This window comes from Taudactylus pleione, unplaced genomic scaffold (assembly GCF_031769625.1).
Source record: "Taudactylus pleione unplaced genomic scaffold, aTauple2 ptg000273l, whole genome shotgun sequence".
NCBI classification, from domain to species: Eukaryota; Metazoa; Chordata; class Amphibia; order Anura; family Myobatrachidae; genus Taudactylus; species Taudactylus pleione.
The window spans coordinates 1,963,634-1,989,529 of NW_028284675.1; the positions used below are offsets into that span (position 1 = coordinate 1,963,634).

The 25,896-nt window shown below is 43.2% G+C and overlaps 1 protein-coding gene across 1 annotated transcript in view; it reads right to left on the minus strand.

Moving 5' to 3' along the window:
* ANXA3 (annexin A3) overlaps positions 1–25,896 on the minus strand; it is a 71,856-nt gene that overhangs the window by 17,995 nt on the left and 27,965 nt on the right. The window contains exons 3-9 of the mRNA XM_088481445.1: positions 23,153–23,240; positions 18,952–19,046; positions 18,299–18,412; positions 14,720–14,810; positions 13,232–13,311; positions 7,596–7,652; positions 6,186–6,279 (exon numbers count right to left, since the gene is read on the minus strand). Coding sequence (XP_088337571.1) covers positions 6,186–6,279; positions 7,596–7,652; positions 13,232–13,311; positions 14,720–14,810; positions 18,299–18,412; positions 18,952–19,046; positions 23,153–23,240 — 619 coding nt within the window. The remainder of the gene's footprint in view (positions 1–6,185; positions 6,280–7,595; positions 7,653–13,231; positions 13,312–14,719; positions 14,811–18,298; positions 18,413–18,951; positions 19,047–23,152; positions 23,241–25,896) is intronic.

A 25,896-nucleotide genomic window follows, 5' to 3' on the forward strand; every position in this document is an offset into this window, starting at 1 on the left:
TTCTGGGAAAAGATGGCAAATCATCGTTTATCAATACGTGCTGCCCTACAGACCCTCAGTTCTGATAAACTGGTTGCTAAACATTTTGCAAACTACAAATATACTCTCTCCTCACTCAAGTGCATGTTGATAGATCATATACCTAAACCATCACAGGGTGGCGATCGCAAGTTGTTTCTTAGAAAATGTGAGGCACGCTGGATCTTCCATCTAGATACTGTTGCTGCACGAGGGCTCAATGAACATCTTTCCTTACAACATCTTTTTGAAATGATGTACAAATTGTCTTCACTTGTTATTTTTATAGTTTTTTGCTTTTCCTTAATTCTGGGTTGATGAATCTTTGGCCTGGCGGTATTAATTTTTAGCTATAATCGTTGCCTTGGTGAAAATATGTGCTGCCGTTGTGACACGGCATTACTATTATGTTTACAATGATCTCAAGATTTATAGAATGTCGGCAATGATTCAGTCTGTTTAAGGATATTTGTCAATTTTTCCTTATTTAGCAATTGGTTTGCTTAGTTTATTTTTCTATAATGTCTAGAATCCTTTAATCTGTTTACTTTTTATGTAAAAAATTTTTTGATTTTCATACATTTTCATTTTGTTTATTATTATTTGGGTAGTTTATGGTCATTATTATTATATATGGTGTTTCACTGTTTTTAAAGGAAACTATTATTCAGGTAACTCATAAGTGATGGCCCCCAGAGCCAGGCTATATTCCTTCCCATTCTAATATATATCCCCCATTATGTATGTTCCACCTCTAGGTGGAACGCAAACTATTCCTGCTACTAGGGCAACACATCCACATGCCGTCACATGGACAAGCCGGAAGTTGCCGGATGTTAGAGATACCGCACGCAGCCCCAGTTCATGACCTGTGTGTCATAAGGTGGCGCACGGATATATTGTGGTGGTTGTGAACACTGTAAACAGGAAGTTGGGTGCAATCACCGGCCGATATACGTTCCACTGTGTGGAACGCAGTCTATTTCTGGTGTACTGATAAAAATAGATTTTGTACCATGCGCTCACCTTGTCTATATATCATATTAGGGATGTGCGCCGGACCATTTTTGCCGGATTTGGATTTGGTTCTAATTCGTCGTCCGGCTTTGGATTTGCCAAACTGCGGTGACTGGCTTTGAATTTGGATTTTTTTACAAAAATTTACAAAAAAAGCTAAAATCACATAAATTGGTCTTTTTTTTTCTTCCTAGAGTATTATTAACCTCAATAACATTAATTTCCAGTCAATTTAGACCATATAACAGCTCATAATATTGTTTTCAACATTATTGGCCAAAGGTTGCAGTGAGCTGACTGGTTCCTAAGCGACAGAGCAGCGGCACAACGACACAGACACCACAGTATAAAGTACATCTATGACACATTGCCACACAGCAGTGGCAGAAATGAAAAGTAGTGCACCCACCCAGTGGGGTACGGCCAGCAGTCACAGTACTTGTTTACATAGTGGGCTACGGCCCAAGGAGTCACAGTGCACAATCTTACTCACATTACACCGCACGTAGGGCCTGATTCACATTACACCATAAAGTAGTGTCTCTTATTTATGTTACGACCCACAGTAGTGCCCCTTTTACACAATGCCCACAGTAGTGACCCTTTTACACAATGCCCACAGTAGCGGTGTTCTTTACACAATGCCCCCAGCAGTGGTGCCCCCTATGCAGTCCCCTTAGTAGTAGGGCCCCCTATGCAGTGCCCCCAGTAGAATGCCCCCCAAGTAGTATGCCCCCCATTAGCAGGCCCCCCCAGTAGTATGCCCCCCATTAGCATGCCACCCAGTAGTATGCCCCCCTTTAGCAGGCCCCCCCAGTAGTATGCCCCCCATTAGCAGGCCCCCCCAGTAGTATGGCCCCCCAGTAGTATGCCCCCCCCCAGTAGTAGGCTGCCCCCAGTAGCAGGCCCCCCTCAGTAGTAGGCTGCCCCAGTAGTAGCCCCCCGTGTAGTATGGCCCCCCCTGTAGTATGGCCCCCCCAGTTGTAGTAAGCCCCCCCAGTAGTAGTAAGCCCCCCCAGTAGTAGTAAGCCCCCCCAGTAGTATGGCCCCCCCAGTAGCAAACCCCCCCCAGTAGCAAACCCTCCCCAGTAGTATAGCCCCCCCAGTAGCAGGCCCCTCAGTAGTATGGACGCCCAGTAGCAGACCCCCCCCCAGTAGCAGACCCCCCCCCAGTAGTATAGCCCCCCCAGTAGTATAGCCCCTCAATAGTATGGACCCCCAGTAGCATAGCCCCCCCAGTAGCAGACCCCCCCAGTAGCAGACCCCGGACCTTTGACAAGTAAAATAAATAAATAAATAAAACTTACCTGATTCCCCGCTCCCGCGCCGTCCGCTCTGCTGTCACACGCTGCGGAGGGAGCCGGAAGACGGAGCTCATGTGTGAGCTCCAGCCGGCTCCCTCCGTACAGCAGCCAATGAGAGTCTGTGTGACTCTCATTGGCTGCTGTGACAAACACACAGCTGCCGCTGGCGGCTGTGTGTCTGTGTAGGGCAGAGCGCTATCACAGCGCTCTGTCCTACACAATAGGAGCCCTGATGTCGGATTCTCTAGTGAGAATCCGACATCAGGCGGCCGCCGTTCGGCCCCTAACGGGGATCAGAGTCAGGCGGTGAACACCCGAACAGGGTTCGGGTGGACTCGGATCCCCAATGTTCGGAGCGGTTCGGATTCCACAGAATCCGAACCGCTCATCTCTACATCATATTATAGAAAATGTAGCTAAGGTAAAAAATGTGGAGATGACAACAGATCTAATGAATGTTATAAACAATCTTTTATTTATATAGACACCATATACCAATGCGTCTAGTGATATGGATGGCTATTTTAGACTCTTATATGTCTCCTTTCTGGCAGTAGGAGTATGATGGTAAAATAAACTAATAAAAATTATATGATGATGATTAAGTCCTATATGGAAGGATCAAGGTATGTCTGGGTGGCAGGTGTGCCCTTTGAGGGGGTTACCTTTCCGTAAATATATACGGTACCCTTATGTTATAATATCAGCTCAGTATTTGTCCATACCGACTAGTAGCCAAGAAAAAGTCAGCCAATAGGACTGATCCCAAGTGGGTAAATAATGTCCGGGTGGTAGGTGTGCCCTTTGAGGGGGTTACCAGGTCAATTGGAGGGGGGGGGGGGGAGATCATCTTAGAATTATACATAAAAATTAAATTAAATGGGTTTTCATTTTACACACCATGACCCCCAAAGGTTTGAATATTGAATTCAATAACAGAATATTAATTAATTAATTAATTAACACCAACATATAAGGATTCTCTTCCTTTTAAATGAATCATTCAATTTACCTAACTTTGAGTGCTCATGTACATCAGAAATGGATTAAAGATAGGAATTTAGATTTATGGATTACTGATTCATAGATAATGTGTAGGATATATATGTTGAAGATTAATATATCTGAATTCATAGAGAGAGTAGTTCCTTTTCCCCTCCCCCCCCCCCTTTTTTATCCTTGCATAACACAATCTGACAAATTCAGAGACTGGACACAGTACCATAAAAAAGAAAAAGTCTGACACACCACAACTTTAAAATAGTATGTTGTGGACTCCTCAATCTTCACACTTGCATGTCTATATATTCAATTTTTCTTTTTCTTTATGTGATCTATATTGAGCGACTGCTTAACCATTTATATCAGATTTCTACTATATATTTTTATAAAGTTAGAACAACAGCCCAAAGATGCTTTTACACAGACGATTGAGTCATCAGACCTATTATTAAGGGAGACTCCCACCTCATAGATGATTGGCTGCCTGATGACATATTAACCAGCCAGCATCAGAACACACCCATCCTTGAAGAAGGCCTGATTGGCCGAAACGCGTCGACGCCCAGTTTTCCACACATGTGACTAAGGAAGCAGAGAGCCTTGTGCACAACCTCATGCTGCTACTCCTTATCCTCCTAACAGGAAACAGCACCCTCCTCTGCCATACTACAGAGCAGCGTGCATTAGAAGCAGAGGGTTGAGCGAGTGGTCCGGCTGGACTGACTGCGGCAATTGAAATCATACCGCACTGCTCCCCTCCTCCACACACCGCATGGACAGTGCAACACGTGACATTCAGTGAAGACGCCGACCGGTAAGCCCCGCTAGCGGGACGCTGCAGTCACACTCCATCACTGGGACATTGCTTCAGGCAGTGCAGGGACACGTACGTGGATATCCACATACGGAGAGCTACCTTTCTACATAAGGTTACCCTCACTTCCCTAGCACATTGCAAGTAGCCAAAGGGACATACACATACTTGTCTTTTTAGACATAGGGTACCGTATATATTTACGGGAAGGTAACCCCCTCAAAGGGCACACCTACCACCCGGACATTATTTACCCACTTGGGATCAGTCCTATTGGCTGACTGTTTGTTGGCTACTAGTCGGTATGGACAAATACTGAGCTGATATCATAACATAAGGGTACCGTATATATTTACGGAAAGGTAATCCCCTCAAAGGGCACACCTGCCACCCAGACATACCTTGATCCTTCCATATAGGACTTAATCATCATATATAATTTTTATTAGATTATTTTACCATCATACTCCTACTACCAGAAAGGAGACATATAAGAGTCTAAAATAGCCATCCATATCACTAGATGCATTGGTATATGGTGTCTATATAAATAAAAGATTGTTTATAACATTCATTAGATCTGTTGTCATCTCCACATTTTTTACCTTCGCTACATTTTCTATAATATGATATATAGACAAGGTGAGCGCATGGTACAAAATCTATTTTTATCAGTATAATTTTGTTGGAGACAGGACATCTCCAGTACCAAGTAGCCCCCTAAAACAAACATCTTGTTGAGCGCTGTTCACATTTTCCATTTCTAAACATATTTCTGGTGTACGGCAATTTGTTTTCTCTCATATTGAGGCCCCGCTCTATACATCAATTGGATTTCTGGATGATTGTGAGTGTATACCTTTGTAGCAGTTATATGCATATGGGCCCTATGGCCATTCATAAACTTTATGACTTAATTGGTCAGTAACAAATGTAATTTATTACTGATTGGGAGTGGCATATATACTGGCCTTGGGTGACTATGGGGTTATATTTCACTGTGGTGGCTGTGCTGTTTGGATGCTTTATGTCTTGACACAGGTCCAGCTGGACCAAAACGTCGACTACGGGTTTTGAATATGTAAAGTATTAACATATTTCAATTTTTGCATTGAGAGTGCCCATCTGCTTGCAAGTCATTTGTTTTTGGTCCAATTGTTTGGCCCTTAGTGGAGCACCTCAACAATACAAACTGTATATATATATATATCTATATCTCAAAAGGCTATTATGAATCTGTGCAATAAACAAACTTCCAGTTGCTCATTAAAAACTAAAATTAAAATAGATTTAATAATTTACCACCAGTTATTTATAGAGAGAACCTGCAGAGCTTTGTAATGAATGTTTGGTCATTCACTTCAGCTCCTGCCCCAGACGAGCTTACCAAAATATACCAAAAATACCATTAATTCTCTGTCAAAAAATAAGTCTTGCCCTCTTTGAAGACAATTTTTAGAAACTTGCAATTAAGGTGGCAATATACTTGAAATACACATTTTTTTCCATGTTTTGCCACTATTGCTTTTTCTTTCATTACAATCAACACTCTCTAACTTAGTGCTATTGTGAGTGTCTTACACATCTATTCCATAACCATCATTCCTTTCAATCAATACATTTTAAAAATCAATAAAAATAGATTAGGGCAAGATAATTTATTTACCAAGAATAACCTCTACATTTAGAATAAAAATGTAGAAATCCCACTCAATGTGTATTGCCTAAAGCCTTTAAATTAAAAAAAAAAAAATTTAAATAAAAAAAAAAAAAAGAATAGACCTCTACAGGAGGAATGAACATCCCAACTCCCTTAGGCCAATGTAGAGCGATATATCCACAAATACACTGCCATTTTGTCAATCATGTTACACTTGCAAGAAACACACAAATCTATCCACACTTATAAGAGTCATTATATATATTTCATTCTTTTTATTATTCTGAAAGATTGTTTTATATCTAAACAATATTTTAAAAAAGGTCCTGTGAAACCTTATGTACTTTTAAGTAAGAGAATGATGGCATACTTAGCTTAAGCTGTGGGAAACTCCTCAAACAAAGAACTTCAATAAATTTGTCTTCATCTGTCCCCCATTTTTTCTCCCCAGCATTGTACAAAACCTAGATTCAAATAAAACATGTTGAAAAACATGTACAATTCTAGAGTTGCATAACTACATTATTAATTTCTGCATCCAATAAGTGGCAGAACTATTGTCATGGCAAGGGGTGTGGCCGCTACTGGGCCCAGAGGTAAGGAGGGCTTGGCAGCACTAGGTTGCCCTAACTTCAGGTTCTTCTACAATCCCCTGCAGCCCTTTTTTATACGGATAATGGTGCGTACACACGGAACGATCAGCCAGTGATAAGATATCGCTGGCTCATTGCCCTGCACCCTTCCTGGTGTGCTGGATAATCGATATTGGTCATCCAGCACACCAACAACTCCCCAACAACTATAGCAACCCGCGATCAATATCGCGGGTCCCTATAGTAACCTGCAAGACATCGAGCAGATTGGCCAGCATGCACGGCCGATGGATATCGCCGTCATCCATACGTGTCCGCGCATCGCTGGTCGATGGTAGGTTGGAAGGTATCAAAAAATTAACGATTTGAACGATATAGTTATCGCTCAAACCGTGCATTTAAATCACTGTGTGTACGCACCATAAGTCTGCCACATGCAGAGTTTCTACTCCTGCCCATTCGCCAGGCCCACACATGCCCATAATAGGGCCCTCACTGTGCTTTTTTCAAAGCAGAGAGCTGGACAGAGAAGCTAGTGTGTCATCACAGGACCTTTACCCAGATTGTGTTATGGGGCCCGGCAATACACTTCCCCCATCCAATCATGACAGACATATCGGCTGCTATTTGTTTCAATCCTCAGTTTGTATTAGAAATGTTCTACTGAAGAGAAGGTGTAGGGATAGTTCATCCTATGGTAAACATTGTCTGACATATTGTGTGTGTGTTTACCATAATAACCAATAATAAATCTCAGATTATCTCAAAAGATTAAGGGGTCTATTTACCAAGCCTTAGATAGAAAGTGAATGGAGATAAAGTACCAGTCAATCATCTCCTAACCGCCATGTCAGAGGCTGGGTTTGAAAAATAACACTTAGGAGCTGATTGGTTGGTACTTTGTTATCTTTATCTATATCCAAGGTTTAGTAAATAGACCCCCTAAATCTAGATTCTCTCAACTAGTTATTGCCTTCAACTACTTTTTAAAAAGTGCATTTTTAAAAAATATAAAATTCCCCTTTATTAGATATGAAGTGAAAAATATAATCATATGACAAATAGGATCGTTTTGAGGGGCAGAAATGACGGCCATTAGTATGCTAAGTGAGGACAGCAGGCTGCATATATCATTATCACATGTCAATGCCTCAGAGCTGCAGGGAAGAATGTCTAGCTTAATTTACCTCTGCATCCTTTTTAGCAAGATGTTCATCCACTTTTGAACTTTCATCACGTCTGGCCTGCAGAAAAAAAAATAATCAATGTTTATAGATTGAGTATATGGAGATTGATTGTGTTTTTGTAAGCAATGCTAAAGGCCGCTCAATCCATCTACCGTGGCAAATTTAGCACAACATTGACTAAATGGGTTTTGAAATTCACGCCAATTATAGTATTTTGGACAATTACAACATTATACACCTAAATCCAGGCCCAAATTTCTAAGGCAATAACAGAACATGCAAAAATACCCCCTCGACAAGTAAAAACACCCCCCCCCCATAAAAAAAACCCACAAAGCTATTTTTGAAAGAGCAGCATCTAGTCAATCATGTTCATAGGCAAACGCGGGGAAATAAATAGCACCCCCTGTTGATCTTTTAACAAGCGTCAGCCAGCATTAAATACACCTGTGCACCAACTAGGAGATCTGGAAAACATGCACTGTTAGGGGTGCTTGCACGGTCCTCAAGGCACACTAACAGTCCAAGTTTTAAGGATAGCCATAGTTGGACACAGGTGACTTAATTAGTACCTTAGGTATTTTGATTTAACTATCTGTGCTTAAGCATGGATATCACTAAAACCAGGACTGTTAGTGTGCCTTGAGGACCGAGGTTGGGTACATATATGTCCAGGGCAGTTCTACATTCTTCTGCTGCACTCCCAGACTTGCTCCAATGCTCTGGAATGGTGCCCACATCTGAAAAAACATTCAGCCCAGGCAGGATGGCCCTACTGCCACATTTAATGGCATACTGTGATCACTGATCCTGTATATGCTGGAATTATGACACGCAATACACTTTGTATGATGCATATTAAAGATGGTTAAGTGTCAATTATGCCCTCTTCATGGACTGGCCACACTCACTCTAAAATCAAAGCATTTGGAAACCCCCCCCCTCTATAAATCCTGTGTTTTCCACTGATGTTGATGTGTTTAATGCCATGTAGTTTATACTACAATCTCAGCTTTTACAAATTGGAGCTACAGTACTAGGGTGAGACAATTAGCAATGCTGTACTACATATGGACATTCAGTGACATACAAATCTATTCTTCTTCATCTATCCCCAAAAAACACTGCTGGGATGTCTAGTTTGGGAAATGGCATTCCATTTTGAACAGTAACACTCCTCGGAAGCCTCCCATGTTTGGTGCAGATAGGGGGCCCGCCCCCCTTACAGCTTTATCTGAAGCAGAGAGCTGTGTCCTCTTCTATAGTAATCAATTACACTTCACTGTTCCAGAGAACAGATCTCCCCCATTGGCCAATAGTTGTTTATATACCTGTCGTACAATCCAATTGCCTGTCAGAGATCAGTGTAAAGCTGGTTACACACTACATGACATATTACAATGTAGCGCTCAGACGCGGATCGGAATGATATATCGTACACATCATATATTATATACGTCTGATCCATCGTTCATCGCATCATCCTATCCGCTGTTCTGCACAACAGATGGAACGATGCAATGAACGACTCAGTGCTGTTATATACCGTATGTAGCAACACATTGCGCTTTCATACGCCAAATCGTGCAGTGTATGGCGCATGCGATGTATCGTTATCGCTTGGCACACACATTGTATAGTCTGTACCCAGATTAAGTCAGGAACATTGCAAAGAGCCTATGCCAGAGGTCCCCAAACTCAGAGTATTATGTGGATGGGACGATACATAAACGATGCTGTGCTGTTACATGCAGCATGTAAAGACAAATCGTGCCGTTATACACAGGATCGTATAGTGTGTACGGTGCTCACAAAGTATCGTTACATTGCATTGTGCCGTCGCTGGGTCGCACCATATGGTGTGTACCCAGCCTTAGATTCTAGATCATAGGTTCTCAAACTCTGTCCTCAGGACCCCAAACAGTGCACGTTTTCCAGGTCTCCTCACAGAATTACAAGTGATATAATCAGCTCCACCTGTGGTTCTTTTAAAATGTGTCAGTGAGTAATGACCACTCCTGTGCACCTGCTGGGTGATCTGGAAAACATGAACTGTATGGGATCCTGAGGACAGAGGGCCTGATTCAGAGCCGGACGCTATGCTGCGCTCGCTCTGAGCGATTTTTCACAATCTGCGCATGAGTCGCAATGCGTATGCGTGAACCAGTCAATGCGTTCGGAAATTGCTCGCCTGTAGCCCACAGTCGGGCCGCTATTTTGAGTGACAGATAGCGCTGTTTGTGGGTGGTAACAGGGGAAGGTGCTTAAAAACGGGGGTGTAGTTGGTCGGGAACGCCTGCGTTCGCACGTCAGAAGGGCGTTTAATGGGTGTGCATAATTAGCAAAGTAGCGTCATTACACATGTGACTAGGTTGTATTTTAGCCAGAACTGCTCGCAATGTTGTGGTGGGAAAAGGCTACCACAAGCGCTGCGAGCAGCTTCGATGGCTCTCGATGGTCCCGATTAATCCTTCAACTGCCTTAGATAATGTGTGTTGCGAAAGGCAAAGGGGCGTCTTTATATAGGTGCGAGCGCATAATGCGGACGCTCGCTATTACTTAATGGGCGGCTTTACACGACGCAGTGCGAGCACATGATTTAAATAGCCGGCCCCTTTTAGCCAGCGAGCGTACGCTCATAGCGTCCGGCTCTGAATCAGGCCCAGAGTTTGAGAACCACTGTTCTAGATACTTGGAAAGCCAGAAGTGCAGAATCCTTAAAGCTGAGGGAAACCAGCAAACAGGATGGCCATTAGTCGCTTCCTGATACACTGTTCACCTCCGGGCTGCTGTCAGTGCAAGTGTAGACAGAGGAGTCAGTAAGATCACACATTTGCTCCAAGCAGTATGTGCCAATGAAGTGTAATTTATAAAGCAGCCACGGTCAAACGTCAACACAGAGGTATTTGGACATAGCCCACATTTACCCACACCACATAAAAAGACAAAAAACGACATTTAGTGACGCACAGACATCTCTGCTCTGCAATCACGAATATAACTCTTGTGTATACTCATAGGGCGGGATGTTTGAATTTTCACATAGAAATTACAATATATCCTGCCCTCTTTTGCCTGCATTTAGACATCTGTAACCGCTGGTATGCAGGTACACTTACCTGCTGAGACAGCTCTTCCGATAAGAGATGTCCCAATGAAGAGAAGACTTCGAGTTTGTGACCCAAAAGTCCTATAGCACATGCGCAGGGAGATTTTTGCATAAGGAAGCCCATAGCCTTTTATAGGCAACAACATTTATAGATGGTGTTGCCCATCATGCAGAAGCTACATACCTGCACATTTTTAAAACCCATACATCCCCGCCCCCTCCCCTCCAAGTGCTTGTTGTCTAGAGCAGAGGTTCTCAAACTCGGTCCTCAGGACCTCACACAGTTCACATTTTGCAGGTCACCCAGCAGATGCACAGGTGTACTTCATTACTCACCGACACCTTTTATAATTATTTCACTTGTGATTCTGTGAGGAGATCTGAAAAACATGCACTGTTTGGGGTCCTGAGGACAGAGTTTGAAAACCTGTGATCTAGAGAGAGTGAAAAAGACATTCAGAGAGGCGCTATAATCGCCGCTCTTCAGTTACTAAAGTGAATCTATTTCATTGTCTCAGGTGTTCGCCACACCAACTATGGACTCACTATAGAAAGATGCAACACCAACATTTCCCCAAACTTAATTGAGGCAGACAGCAAAATTGTGTTAAGAGTTACCTAAAATATAGAGACTATACCAGAAGACTCCTTATTATCCTTACTCATCTTAATAAGACCTTGATCCAACATATCTGTTGGATAAGTGCACTAGCAACTAAATACTGCCCATAAAAATGAGATTATTGTTTATTAAATTATGTTTAAAGTATAAATTAAGTAGTATTAATAACAGTAGGAGTTGAATGTATGGGAAGAAGTTTTAAGGATAATATATTTTATCTAGTGAATAGGAGAGCTGACTGTAGGGGGAAATACGGAGATTGGGGAATCCTCAGATTGTAGTCCCAGTATTATATATTGAAGGGATATCTTGTTATACTTCCAGATAAACTAATACAGATTGTATATTACAGTGTGGTGGGTAATATTCAACAAAACCAGGACAAACCATCTCTGGATAATTTAGCTGTGTGTTTGTATTGCCCTATTATCAACTTGGGGGAGATGCATCAAACCTTGGAAAGAGAAAGGAGCTGATTGGTTGTTACTGTCATTTTACTGGCTTCGTTTGAAAATGGTACTTTATCTCTCTCCGAGTGTGGGATGTACTTACGAAAAAAATGCAACCAAAACTGCAGTTTTCAGGTTTTCAGAGGTTTGACCGCATTCCCCATATGCATCAAGCTCCGGAAAGTGAAACATTTCAGAGCTTGATATACTGGAAAGTGAAACATGAAGGAACAAGGTTCATCATACCTACACCATAGGCCATCGGAGTTTCCCTGCTCTGACAACTGGGAATCAACACTCTACTGGAAAGACGACATGGGCTCGGGTGGAGGCACCACCAATAGTCAGGATACAATTGAAAAAAAATAGTGTTAGTTATATGTAGGATTACTATACTATCCCTGAAAACCGGGACACTCATTAATTACACAGGTTCTGTGGCTGGCTGATTTCAAGCCTGCATTTCACCTGGTTTAATCAGCCACAGAAAAGGGATAGTATGGTAAGCCTAGTTATATGTGACCTTAAGACAAATAACCTACCAAATCCAGGTGAGCAGGCATTACATAAACTTTTTTCTGGGTTAGTTTTTTTTAGATATGAATACAATTTCAATGTGAAATCTGTGAATATATGCTTATCACAAACTCACGGATAGGTAGCGGATGCTTGCTTGTACCTTAGGATTGGCGAAGACCCAGTACAGAGGCATGGAGTCTAACTGGTCGGTGGTATTCACCAGGGACCCCCGCAAGGAGGTTTGAACATAGCTGCGCCCGACACACAAGTTACGGCCCACAGACTAGGTTCCTAGTACAGATGCTGGTGTACACTGGCGTGTAGTGGGGAGTACGTAGAAGGCGTACAAGCGTAGTCAACAAGCCAGCTCAGAACCAAACAGACAATATGGTACCAGGGATCAGACTGAAAAAGGTTTCTGAGAATAGCCAAGGTCAATCCAGAATTACCAAGCAGTACCAGGGAGGTTAAGGAATCAGGTCAGAAACAGTCAAGGTCAGGAACGAACAGTAGGAATCACTGGAGATCAGGAACGCTGGAGTATGGTTTTGGAGCCTCTTATAGGGAGGAGTTCAATTCTCACACCAAACGTGACGTCACATTTGGCGTGCCAGTCCCTTTAAATTTCACGAAGGCTGGCACATGCGCACCCCTGGGGGAGCCGCGACCGCCTGCAAATTGCCGCCAGACAGAAAGCCGGAAGACACAGCAGTGGGCGCCAGGGACTGCCCGTCTCCTGCCGGACCCGGTAGGTATGTGTCTGTGTCCAGCGCACTGTGACAATGCTGTAATTAATTTGTTGACAGTCACCAGTTTTTAAAGCAGTCATTTAAATATTTTTAACGGCAAAATCTCATTTTAATGATGCAATTAAAACATCATAATCTAAAAAACAGAAAGAAATGTCCAACAAACACCAGTGTTCAATAAGTCTTACATTAGCCAAGAACAGCAAAGCTTTCCTAAAGTCACCCGAGGTCTCTGAACTGATTTCATCACCCAGGCTTTTCCCATACACTAGAAGAGAATAAAACATTGATTGTTATTAATGACACATTTACAGAAAAGTGTCCAAAAGTTCTGGTTGTTACTGCAGACTAAGGAGCACTCATTTACATCAACTAAACTAGTACACGGACAAAATACAGACACTGGTGGAGTTTGCAAATTATAGTAAAATCCAAGTCGTATAGGGGGCACTGAACCCAAATATACACAACCTCTAACAATCTTTCTGACTGATGACGTACAACAGTGATATAAAACAAATACAACGTATATCAAGTGATGAGATATACACTGAGAGGCCAAATTATTATGACCACCAGGAGATTTTATGCAAACTAGTTATGCAGACACCAATGATGTGTATCCTAAGTATGCAGTCGGGAAGCCGACTGACCTAATCCCGACAGACGGCGTCCCGACTGTCATATTCCCGCAAGTGTCTAAAGACAGGCGTCGATATGGTTAGGGTTAGGCCCTCCCCCAGGAGGTTATGTTTAGGCTAGGGGAAGGGGGGTTAGGGGTTAGGCACCCCCGGGGGGGACTTAGGTTTAGGCGGCAGGGAAGGGGGGTTAGGTTTAGGTACTTAGAGGGGGGATTAGGGTTAGGCACTGGGGGCGGAAGGTTAGGGTTAGGAGAGGGAATTAGGTTAGTCAATACTTACCTTAGGGACGATCAGGATTTTCACCCATGTCGGGCAGCAGCTGTCGGGATTCCAACAGCACGGGCAATTATTAGTACCCACCCTCGGCGCCCCCGATGACATGGTATGGGCTACAGAAGCAGAAGGGTTGTTCATATGTCATTGCTGTCTCCTGCAAATAGGATGCATTGCCTCCAGTTTGCTCAGGAATGCAGGCATTAGCCAGTAAATTATTGGAAACTGGTCATATAGTCTGACAAATCACATTTTCTATTACCCAATGCAGATGGTAGGGTAAGGATATGGAGATAACTGCACAAAAGCATGGATCCTTCTTGCATCGTCACAACTCTTCCCGATGCAACATAGGAGACAGTTGGTTGAATCCATGCTTAGAAGGATTCTAGCCATATTAAGGGCATTACCTTACATTAGAGCAGTGGTTCCCAAACTTTTTTGAATCACGGCGCCCTAGTGCATCAGCATTGTTTTTACGGCACCCTAAGCCAAAAGTTTATTATTGAGAAATTCTGAGAAAATGTAGTGAAGTAGTAATGTAAAGTGTGCTGACCTGTCATCCTTAGGCTCAGTTATGTGGTGGGTGACAGGTTTGCACTTTGTCTACATATTTACATTGACCATAAATAATTTGATTTGGTGCTGGACCACCAACCTGAGGCACCCAGGGTGCCACAGCACACAGTTTGGGAACCACTGCATTAGTGTAACAAGAGGTTATTCATAAAAGGCAAACTCATTTATATTTTAAATATCTACCTGTGTAAAAAGCATCCCCCACTTCTTTCATTTGTTTGCTGGTTCTTGATGCTAGAATTTCTATCAAAATATTTTCAGATGTTCCTGTGCCCTTGGGATTGAAAAGATATCATGTTAATGAATGGGCATGCCATGTATAAACAATAACATGATTTATATAAAAAACAAGTATATTCATATATTAAGTACTGACAATTTATCTAATGCTGCATATAACATACCTGGCTATTGTGTAACTTACAGTGATAAGATGAACTATGTAAACCCTTTGGGATTACCTGAATTTCAGAATACGTGATCTGATGTTCATCTACATCTAACAATTAAGCAAAACGGGATGTGTTGAAATTCATCCAGCTGTAACGCTTTTACAATATTTGTGGTGTTATCAGAAATCACAAATCCTGAGGAGTCTCCAAGTGGGGTAAGCCATGTTTCTAGGACATCTTTGTTTCGTTTTTCTAAGTGGTTGTCAGCGGTATGCATCTTATTGAATCCAGTGATACACAGAGTAGCCTGCCTCTGAATGAGCTGGCATTGTTTGTTAGATACTGCTTCTGCTGAAGGCGATTCACCCACCCAGTGGGCTGTCAGTCATGTAAATCTTTAGTTTGACCACTACCACTTGTCCACATAACTGTGGTTAAGTGGACAGTTATTACTATAGCATTTCAGAGGGCAATAATTAGGTTCTTTTTAACGTCCTGGTACAGTCGAGGAATGCCTTTTCGGGTAAAATGAAACAGAGATGGAATTTGGCACCTGCATTAATTGCGGATATTGGACGCAGATCTAATACTAGCATAGCTGTCATAGCGTCGGTGATCCGCTGTGCGACTGGTTGAGAGATGTCATACTTGCTTCCCCTTGCAAGAGATTCTTTAACAGTCAATTGATTTGTTAAACTACTACTAGCAGTCTTCTTGGTCCACTTCTGGGATGGAGATCCACCCCCAGCAGCAGCAGCAGCAGCAGGCCTAGCGCTCCAGGATTCTTCTGAGGAGTCCTGAAAGGGGATGAGTCACCTAGTATATTGGATACCGGACTACCTCTGATCATTACTGAGGATATTGAGGATGAAGGTGTTGGCGGTGGAGATTGCAGATGCTGGGATCTAGTAGAGAGAAGGGAGCTAGCTGATGCTGGACTGCTGCTTGTTATTTTTTTAGCACCAGTTTCTGATGTTATAAAATACTCGTCATGACCTCGCTGCAGATGACACAATAGTGTGGAGGTTCCGTCCCTACCTCTACTTACTGTGGTTCCACAACGGCTGCAAATGGCTTGACAAATGTTGTCAGGATTTGGGTAAAAATAATTCCAGACATAAGCGGTGGATTTGTTGGTCCTATGCCCAGGCATGACAATGTCCTTCTTCTCATGGCCAAGAGCTGCTTCCACCAATGCCTGACTTACACAAACATCCTCAATATTTTCATTAGTGCCAGCATCAGCTACAGAAATATCCCCCTCATCCTCTTGCAATTCCACATTGCCATCCTCAATTTCTATGTCATCAGCAATACTTATGCTGCTCATCCCCACAAATACAGAGGAAGCAGAAACTGTGGAAGGCGGTTTCTCTGAAAGGTCAGGCTCACACATAGCACGCATGGACACACTGACTCTCCTCAGGGATTTCTGACATGTGTTTCTGAACACACAGTTTGATCTACTGCCTTACGGTTTTTAGTTTTTTTTTTTTTTACACTTCTATAGTCCGAGTGAAAAGGTCTTTCATTGTCATGCGAGGCAGAAGATGCCTCACTCACAGTTGCAGAACCACCACTAATGCTGCATACACATGTAAAGATGTTCTGTCCAACCATCCAACTAGTTGATTGGTTGGAATGAAAATCTGGTAACGATGGGAGTAACTTATGATCAGCAATTTGATCCTAAATGCCAGAAAACAGATGAAAATGGTCAAACAGACAAGTTTGAACAAATAGTTTAGATCAAATATTTAACAAACAGTTTTTGTCCATTTTCCGGCGTTTGGGAGCAAATTGTCGATTGTCATTTGCTTTCATACCTTACCAGATTTTTATTCCAATCAACTAGTTGGACAGAAAATCTTTGTGTGTGTATGCAGCTTTAGAAATAAGGACTGAGCCTTTCCTTGCCACTGCATGTGGTGAATGGTATGTTGCCAATTTTCTGTACTAACCTTTAGAGGTTTTTTGTCTTTACCGCTGTGAAATCTCAGTTTTTTTATTTCAGATACCCTAATTTTTTAAAGCCTCTACGCCTTTGAGCATCAGCTTTAGATGATAGTGAATGACTAGTATAGTCATCATGACCGGTTCCAGCAGCTGCACTGCTAGCATTTTCTTGCTGCTTCTGCTCTACACTCGGTGGGTTGACGTGATCCATATTGATGAAAACACTCAAGTTGTACAAAACTACTAAGTAACTAATATGTATTTATTTACTAATCAACACTCACTGCGAGTCACAGTACTTGTGTGTTATAGAGTCACGGTGCTTATACACAGAGGGCTATTGCCCAAGGAGTCACCGTGCTTATACACACATATGGCTATTTCCCAAGGAGTCACAGTGCTTGTATACACAGAGGGCTACTGCCCAAGGAGTCACAGTTGTTGTATACACAGAGGGCTACTGCATTGCCAAAGGAGTCACTTTAATTAGCAGAGTAGCACAGCATCAGCGTGCAGTGTGCCCCCCCTACAGTCACTTAACAGCACAGGCAGTAGCTACTAGTCTGGACACAGCCAACTTCCTTGCAGAGCTCTTCTTTGCAGAGCTCTGTGCAGCATGCGTGCTGAGTGAGTCCGACTAACAAATGGTGCAGAGTCCCAGCCGCGCGGCACTTTATATTGCGGCCGAACGTCATCCAAATCTCACAAGAATCAGACGTCGAGAGGATGGCATTCGGCTTCGAAGTGGGATCAGAGTCAGGCGAGAGCACCTGGTCTCGGATCCCCGGTGTTCGGAGCGGTTCGGATTCCACAGAATCCGAACTGCTCATCCCTAATTAACAGTAGATATTATACAGTAGCATTGCAACTCCACACGTGTACAACAATAAATGTGTTATTAATTGGTTCCCAATGGGGGGCAGATGTACTAAGCTCTGGAAAGTGATAAATTGGAGAGTGATAAAGTACCAACCAATTAACTTCTAACTCATTTTTCAAACACAGCCTATAACATGACAGTTAGGAGCTGAGTCAATGTATCACTTTCCAGAACTTAGTACATCTCCTTCAACAAACTTTGTTCCTCTATTAAACACATTTGTTGCACTTAAGTGTCCCTGGAATTACACATCAAGATACACAAAGGACACATTAGCCACTATAAACACCAACATAATACAGACACCAGACAACACCCCAACTCACCCACAAACACCAACCCAGGTGTAGTGTTGTTACTACCCCCCTTCCACCACTGATCACACACGAGGCCGGACACCTAGAGTAACAAGCTGCTCACGCTATCTCAGCGGAGTCTCCATTGAGTGCTTATAAGACACCCTTATCACATACCAGCAAATACCAGAGAAACTGAAAAGAAAGAATACAAGACATTCTGTAACCAAATACATACCTTCATGGCCTTCTTTAGTTGTTTTGCATCAAAATAAGCAGGAGGTAATGCAAGTGATACCAGAAGGTGCTCAAAGTTTCCAGAAAGATCACCTTTCAAGTCATCCTTTAGTTCCTAAACATAAATCATAGGGTACTATGTAGGTTATTCTCATAGCATCATGCTACCATTTGGAAAATGTACTACCCAAAATAAGAAAAAATAGTCTTGATACATAACACAGCTTGCAGCAGCCCATATTATCAGTACATAAATACAACTCTCACGTAACATAAGATGTATCACATATAATATCCAGCCTGCCACACAGACCCCTTCTCTATCACTAACAGCAAGTTCTTATGGATCAACTGCAAAGGAACACTAATAAATAACTTGCACAAACTATGTGTATCTTAAGGCCCCCATACATCAGAGATTGATTGCAGCAATCGTGCATTTTGCAATCGATTTAAAAATGGAAAGATTTTTATACACAATCGATTGTGGCATCTCTGCAATCAGCAATCGATTAAAAAAGGGAAAGCTTTTTATACACAATCGATTGCAAATTGCACGATTGCTGCAATCAATCTCTGATGTGTGGGGGCCTTTACACGCCCACAGCAACTATTACTGACAGTGTTCCCCAGTGAAAAACCACAGGTTGATACCTTGCCACAGGCTGCCTGGTATTCTTTCCCAATAAGCTGTCTTTGTGAACATGACCTTTGTGTCAGGACGTTGATTAACGAATCTTCATCAGTTCCTGGATGAAACAAAAGCAAAAAAAGTGAAGTTTTATAGATTTGTAACCCGGGAGCTCACAGCAGCTCATGAGTTACAAATAGTCCTCCCAACAAAATTTTGTAAAATGTAACAAGCCACGTACATGAGAACCATTTACTTACAAATATCCCTAATTTCTGCAGATATTCAGATTTATTTTCTAACACAGTGTCGGTGTTTGTAGTGAACAACACACAAGGTGTCTTTCAATTGTACAACATGGGGGCCACAAAGAAGGTGCTTAGCAGGAACATCCATAAAACTACATATACACAACTATAGCCAGCATACATAGCCAATATGCTGCAAATTTGAGCATATACTGTGCTGTAATGTAACCTTACTCTTAAATCTTTAACATTCTTTCAAGTTATTTGAGACATTAATAAGCTATGACTATTAGCTCAAGTTAAGCATCTTTTAAGCATGACTTAATGGTCATTTTTCTTAGCCATCTTCCCTGTACTCACCGTGGGCCACGGGTGGGAAAAATTGGGGGCGCATGGTATCTGTTCACAATGCGGGGAGAGCTTGGGAGCAGCCTAGCATCTCCGTGAGTGCTGGGCATACCTCCCTAGAGTGATGAAAACGCCCCGTTTTCAGACACAGATGTGCCCCTTATAATTATCTCCTTTTCAAAATTGCTGTGGACTGGAGACCAATATGGCTGCCAGCCACATACACAAAGCTCTCACCAAGTCATGTGACAGCCGAAGGAGTAGGAGCAGGGGGAGGATTTTATAGTGCAAACTGATCAGGGTGGGGAGTGAGGTACGTATCAAAGTATCTCTTGATACTAGTTCAGGTGCCATATGACTGCAGTTGCCCTGATAATCCATGAAACTGCAAACTTATAAAATCAATGAAATCAGCCTGAAGAAATAAACCAATAAAAAAATTTAAACTACTAAGCTTTTTCTTATAGCCAGAGAGATTACATGTTTCCTGCATTAATAGCTTTTTACATTTCATATTGTACATATCTGAAATTTGCAACAGTTGTAATGCACAGTGTAGTATATGTATATATATATATATATATATATATATATATATATATATATATATATATAATGAATAGAACTTTGCACCGTTGCAAAAACTGCCTGTTCCATCTCAAAACAATTTATATGAAGCAACTCACAATGTTTATATATCTCCCAGAGCGCTCAGCATTCTTTTACAAATGCCAAACCAGGGGGCCCTCCAGGAGTTGTGTTACATAAGAGAGTAGAAAGGAGTACACTCACAGGATTGATATATGTAGTTTTAAATAGTTAACTTGAGGACAGATGCATCAATGTTTCAGGGAATGGGATTGAAATGCCAGCGTCAGCCCGACAGGAGGAAATCCTGACAGCGGCAGGTAAAATCACCTAACCCTCCCCTCTCCTCCAACCTCCCTTACGGGTGCCTAACACCAAGTCCCCCTTGGGGGTAACTAAACCTAACCCCCCCTCCCCCCTAGTGGCACCTAACCCTCCCCAGGGGGTGCCTAAACCTAACCCCCCCCCCCACCCCCTCAGCCAAGTGCTAGGGACGGCCAGACTCCCCTCGATCGGTCCGGTGTCCTTCGGCACTCCGGTGTCACGATGAAGATAGGCGGCGGTATTTCAACGCCTATCTTCTGTCCCTTGCCGGTCTTCTGGTGTCGGGATATAGACCGGCGGCATTTAGTCCGCCGGTTTATTAACTACATCCCATGTTTCAGGTGTGAATGCTTGTCTAAGCCCCTGAATACAGTAAAACAAGAGATTCTGAATAAGACTCCTGACTTGAAATATGTAATGCAGTGTGAGGGCTTCCACTGTACAACCAGTTTGGGCAATCAGGGGTGGGCAACCTGCTCGGTTGGGGGGGTCCTCACAAGTCTCCACAAGCTAAATCAAAGAATCATCATATTTACAACTGTACTACCGGCGTGTTCCGTGGTCCACATAGAGCTAGTCAACATTCTGATTATCGACAAGACAATTACATACCTCAAATGTAACACCCCAGGGTAACACTATTCCCTGTAAGTATCTATTCCAATTGGCCATACTTGTTGCAGGAACTCTAATGCCCATAAAACAGGTCACCTGTGGCTCTAACAGTGATCGCGCTGAACGAAAAAAAATTGTGGGTCCCAGGGATCCCTTACTTTAGAAATTTGGGGTCCTAATCCACAGTTTCTGGGTCCCATCACATATTATGGGGATGAGCACAGAGCAGTTGTGACAGAGTTTGGGGGCAAGGAGGGTGTGGGGGGGTAGAAAGGGGGCAAGGGTATATAGCAGCTGTCGCAGTACAGGGAGGGAAAGGAGGGGGTTAGGGGCAGGCAGAACTGGTGGGAGGGAAGGGGGCAAGGGTAGATCGCAGCTGTCACTGTTGTGGGGCTAAGGGCAGGAAGTACTGGGGGTAGGGAGGGGGTAAGGGTAGATAGCAGCTAGGGCAGTACTGGTGGGTAAGGAGGGTGTTAGGGGCAGTGCTGGAGGTAGAGGTGGTCAGGATAGGAGCTGGGGAAGCACTGAGGGTAGATAACAGCTTGAGCAGTACTGGGGGGCAAGGAGGGTGTTGGGGGCACTGCTGGGGGTAGGCGGGGGTCAGGATAGGAGCTGGCTAAAGGAGTGCCGCATGGAGATTGGCTGGGGGGAGCCGCTGCACAGCGATTGGCTGGGGCGGTGGCATCTCATGAATGGCTGGGGGGACGCCGCTGCATTGCGATTGGCTGGGGGGACGGCACCACGTGGTGATTGGCTGGGGGGAGCTGCTGCACGGTGATTGGCTGGGAGGACGGCGCCACGTGGTGATATCGATGGGGTGCGGCACCGTGTGGTGAATGGCTGGGGGGACGCCGCTGCACGCTGATTGGCTACTGAGGTACACACAGCACCAGCGCATCCTGCAGGACCCGATCAGTTTTAAAAACTGGGTCCCAAGTTTCCGGTCATGTGTAAAAATGCGATATAGCGAGTAAAACGCGCTGTAGCACGTATTTTGCGATCACTGGCTTTAATACACTATAAATGTCATAAGCTGTAGAAGCCAGCAGCAACAGCAGAAATCCTCCAGAAGCAGAAATGCCCAATAAAATATCAGTATAAGCAGCATCAAGTAATATCTACTAGTATATTGGTCCAGTCAATCACAGAGTTGCTAGAGGTTGTTCCCAGTGTAGCAGAGTTTTCCCCCCTTCTCTCTCTCTCCCATCCTCCTCTCATCTCCGTCAAATCTTTGTCTCCTCCACCCATCTCTCTCCTCCATTTCTACCACCCTCATCTGTATCTTCCCCATTCTTTCTCCCATCTGGCTCTCCCCCCCCCCCCCCTCCCCTCCCCCCTCTCATCTCATCTCACCCCTCCTTCTTCCGCTGATCTCTCTCCTCCCCCCCCCTTATTCCAGTTTGTAAACCTCCAGTCTTTGTTGCTGCAGTAACTATACAGGAAGAAACTAGTGGTATTAACATCAATTTAGTCTGTATTACAAACACAAGTACTCCACTACCACACATAGGGCCTGATTCACTACCGATCGCAACTGCGATTACGCACGCAAACAGCCGATTGTTGCGTTCTGTGCATGTATCGCAGTGCGCAAAGACTCCACTGCGATCAAGACTGCGATCGCAGAGACTACCGAGACCCATTGCAGAGTGATTTACAGGAAGTACCGTTTGGGGGGCGGTCGGGGAAACGCAGGCGTGTCAGTGCGTTTGCACGCCGTTGCAGGGGCGTGCATAAATGAGCCATTGTCATGCCATACACAGCTTGTGCTCTATCTGCGTGCAATAAACTTATCAATTTCTAAGTGAGGTCAGGGCTGCTGTAATTCTGCACGCGGGACCGATGGTATTCTGTTACCGATGACTTTGCCATTTTGCTAACTATTCTGGATGTGTGTAAGGTGATGTGGGCGTCCTTATATTAAGCTGCGACGGCAGTGAGATTGCAAACATTAGCATATTTTCACAGTGGATCTCTGTGCGATTAGGGAGCTGCAATAGCGATCCTTGCTGAATCAGGTCCATATTCCATTGATCTGCAACAGTGTCTAGAACACAAGAAATTAGTAAAATCATTAAGTAGAAGAGATTAATAAACCTACCAAGGCCTTGGATTGCTTTCCTGACTGCATCAGCATCTCTGCCTGCACTGAATCCTGGGAAATCTTTAACCGTTCCTCTGCCACCAACCTGTGTGGATAGAACATAAAGAACACTGACAACTAAAATACAAAGTTTACTATAATTAAAACTGCATTAAAGAATGCCTAAAATTATTAATTGTTGAAAAACTTTAAATGAATATAAAATATGAATGTATTGAAATCAGATGGAATGTGAAGATTTTTTGGAAAAAGAATATTTTTTTTTCCTAAATCTCCAATGTTCTATAATTAAGAAAAAAAAAAAAAAAAAAAAAAACTTTAATGGAGGATTAAATTTTAAAATAAATATATATAAAAAGAGAAATTTAAAAATTAACAAGTTGTTCCAGAAGAGGTACAATGAAGTGTCCATCTATCTGGTATGCAGCTCAGACCATTAAACTGATCTGATTAACACACCACTTTGCTTACCTCCCGTTTGTACATATATTTACATACACATGCATTTTGGACTGTAATGTAATGTAAAAGATGAAGGATAGTACTGATTAGCGGACTGTTTATATGTATTAGGAATCAGACTAGTGGAGGCGGTTAGATTACCTGTATACAGTAACATTGATCCTGAAAATTAGCTATTATGAGTCTATAGGCACAAAAACTAATTCTGTCATCAGTATTGGGGCTTACATTAGCCATCAGCAGGGCCGTAGCTAGGGTAGTGTGGCTGGTGCCATCGCACAGGGCACCGCAGGTCAGGGGGCGCTGTTTGGGCCTGTCAAATTTCTGTTTATCATTCTTGCGTGTAGCTTCCTCTTATTTCATCCCCAGCATCTCCTGGTCTCCTATTTCTTCCCTGGCCCTTCCCCCATGAGGCCATGGACCTTTTTTGGGTGCATTATGTCCCTTTGAAAAATTAGGGGGCGCCAATGCGCTTTCTGGCACAGGGCACCAAAAATTCTTGTTACGGCTCTGGCCTTCAGTATGATCTGAATGATTGCTGTTCTTGCGGTGGCCTGATCACTAGGGAAAACAAAACACTCAACCATTTTTATCTCCTATGCATGCTGTACACTGCACCTGACCACTGATAGCAAAGCATCCTATCTGGATAGGAATAAGCTTATTTGTACCTATCCTCTCTCAATGTATGTGCACACTGAGCAGCTGCCCGTATAGTACTGGCAAACAGGGATGCACCAACTTGTACAGGGTGCTGGCATAGCAAAGCCCTCCCCCTTCTGATCTCTATAGCAGCACTGCAGGTACAGACTCCCATAGCACTGATGAAGCGACAGGCATCCCCTTTGGGGTTCTCTGCACGAACCAGCGCAGAGGACGGAGAAGTCACCACACGCCGGCAGCACAGCAGCAAAGAGAGCGCATCTGGCACTGTGGCCTGCAGTAGCCTTATTTTTTTCTTTTTTAAGGTTACAGTGAACAAGGAGAATCAAGAGCCCTCTATATTCTACAGTATATACAGCATACTACTTTGTATCATTGACACTCCTATATGGTACATGACCTGCTGCAGAGAGTTTATATAATGCAAAATTCACTCTCGCCACTGGTTCACGTACCATATAGGCGAATCATTCAAGGATACTAAGTAGTATGCTTTATATACTGTAATATACAGGGGGGATAATCGCAGTGTCAGAGCTGGATCCCTGACTGATATAGATCACTGCATATAACCCCAGCAGCAGTAACCCAGGAACTGGCAGCCCTCACACATCTCAGTCCTCACTCAGTATCTCAAATGAGATACTCCTAGGAAATTGTGTTTTTCAAGGCTTATATAGTCAACATTTTCTGATGATTAATCCTCACTTTACATCATGGTTTTTATTGAAAATATCAAAATGTTTTACGTTATTGGCAGTTTACATATGTATTCCCATGAATGGGTGGGTAGGAGCCCCAGTGCATTGCTTTGCCCAGGGCCTACACTGCTGTTAAGTCATTGTGACCCGCACAAGCATCATAAACCCGGCCATTGTGACACGTGTGTGCTGTGGCTTACATGTAAAGCACCTGTCAGTTACTGAGCCATCAGTTCTAGGCAGAGTAGGAAGATGGAGGCCTATGATGAACTGAGTGTGCAGGACTGCACTGAGGAGTGTGATGGAGTTTTTTGCGAGACATTGTCGATAGTGGATGAGGCTTGGGAGTCGATAGACCCCAACCCCGACATCCAAGAACTCTTTGCAGAGTTCAACAACGCTTACTTTGGAGGGAAGTTGGCGGATGTGCCCGTTGAGTGGAGCAGTAGGCTGAAGCTGTGAGTGTAGATACTATCAGATTACTTTTATTTTATTCCTGCTAAGAAATACACTATTTAGAATGTTTAATTACATCCAAACTTTAAGAATATTGAACAGTTAATGTTACGTTGATCATATCCCAACATGTACAATATTGTTTTGTTACTGGTTGACATCAGAAATCCTATTACAGTATTACTATATTTGTATGTGCTAATAACAGCATGTAACTGGGTATAGGGATCAGAGAGGCTTCTGTCTGGGGCCTAGTGGGCACTGAGGGGCCTGGATTGCTCTCCTCTGTTTATATATAGCAGGATTTCACTATCAATGGTACATGTATCCCCAGTGGTGGCTAATACATACTAAGTGAAAAGTATTATGTAAGATAGGCAATCACTTACAGATTTATATGTGTGTATACATTTACACACATAGGGCAGCGATAGACATCTTTTATACACTTATAGTGTC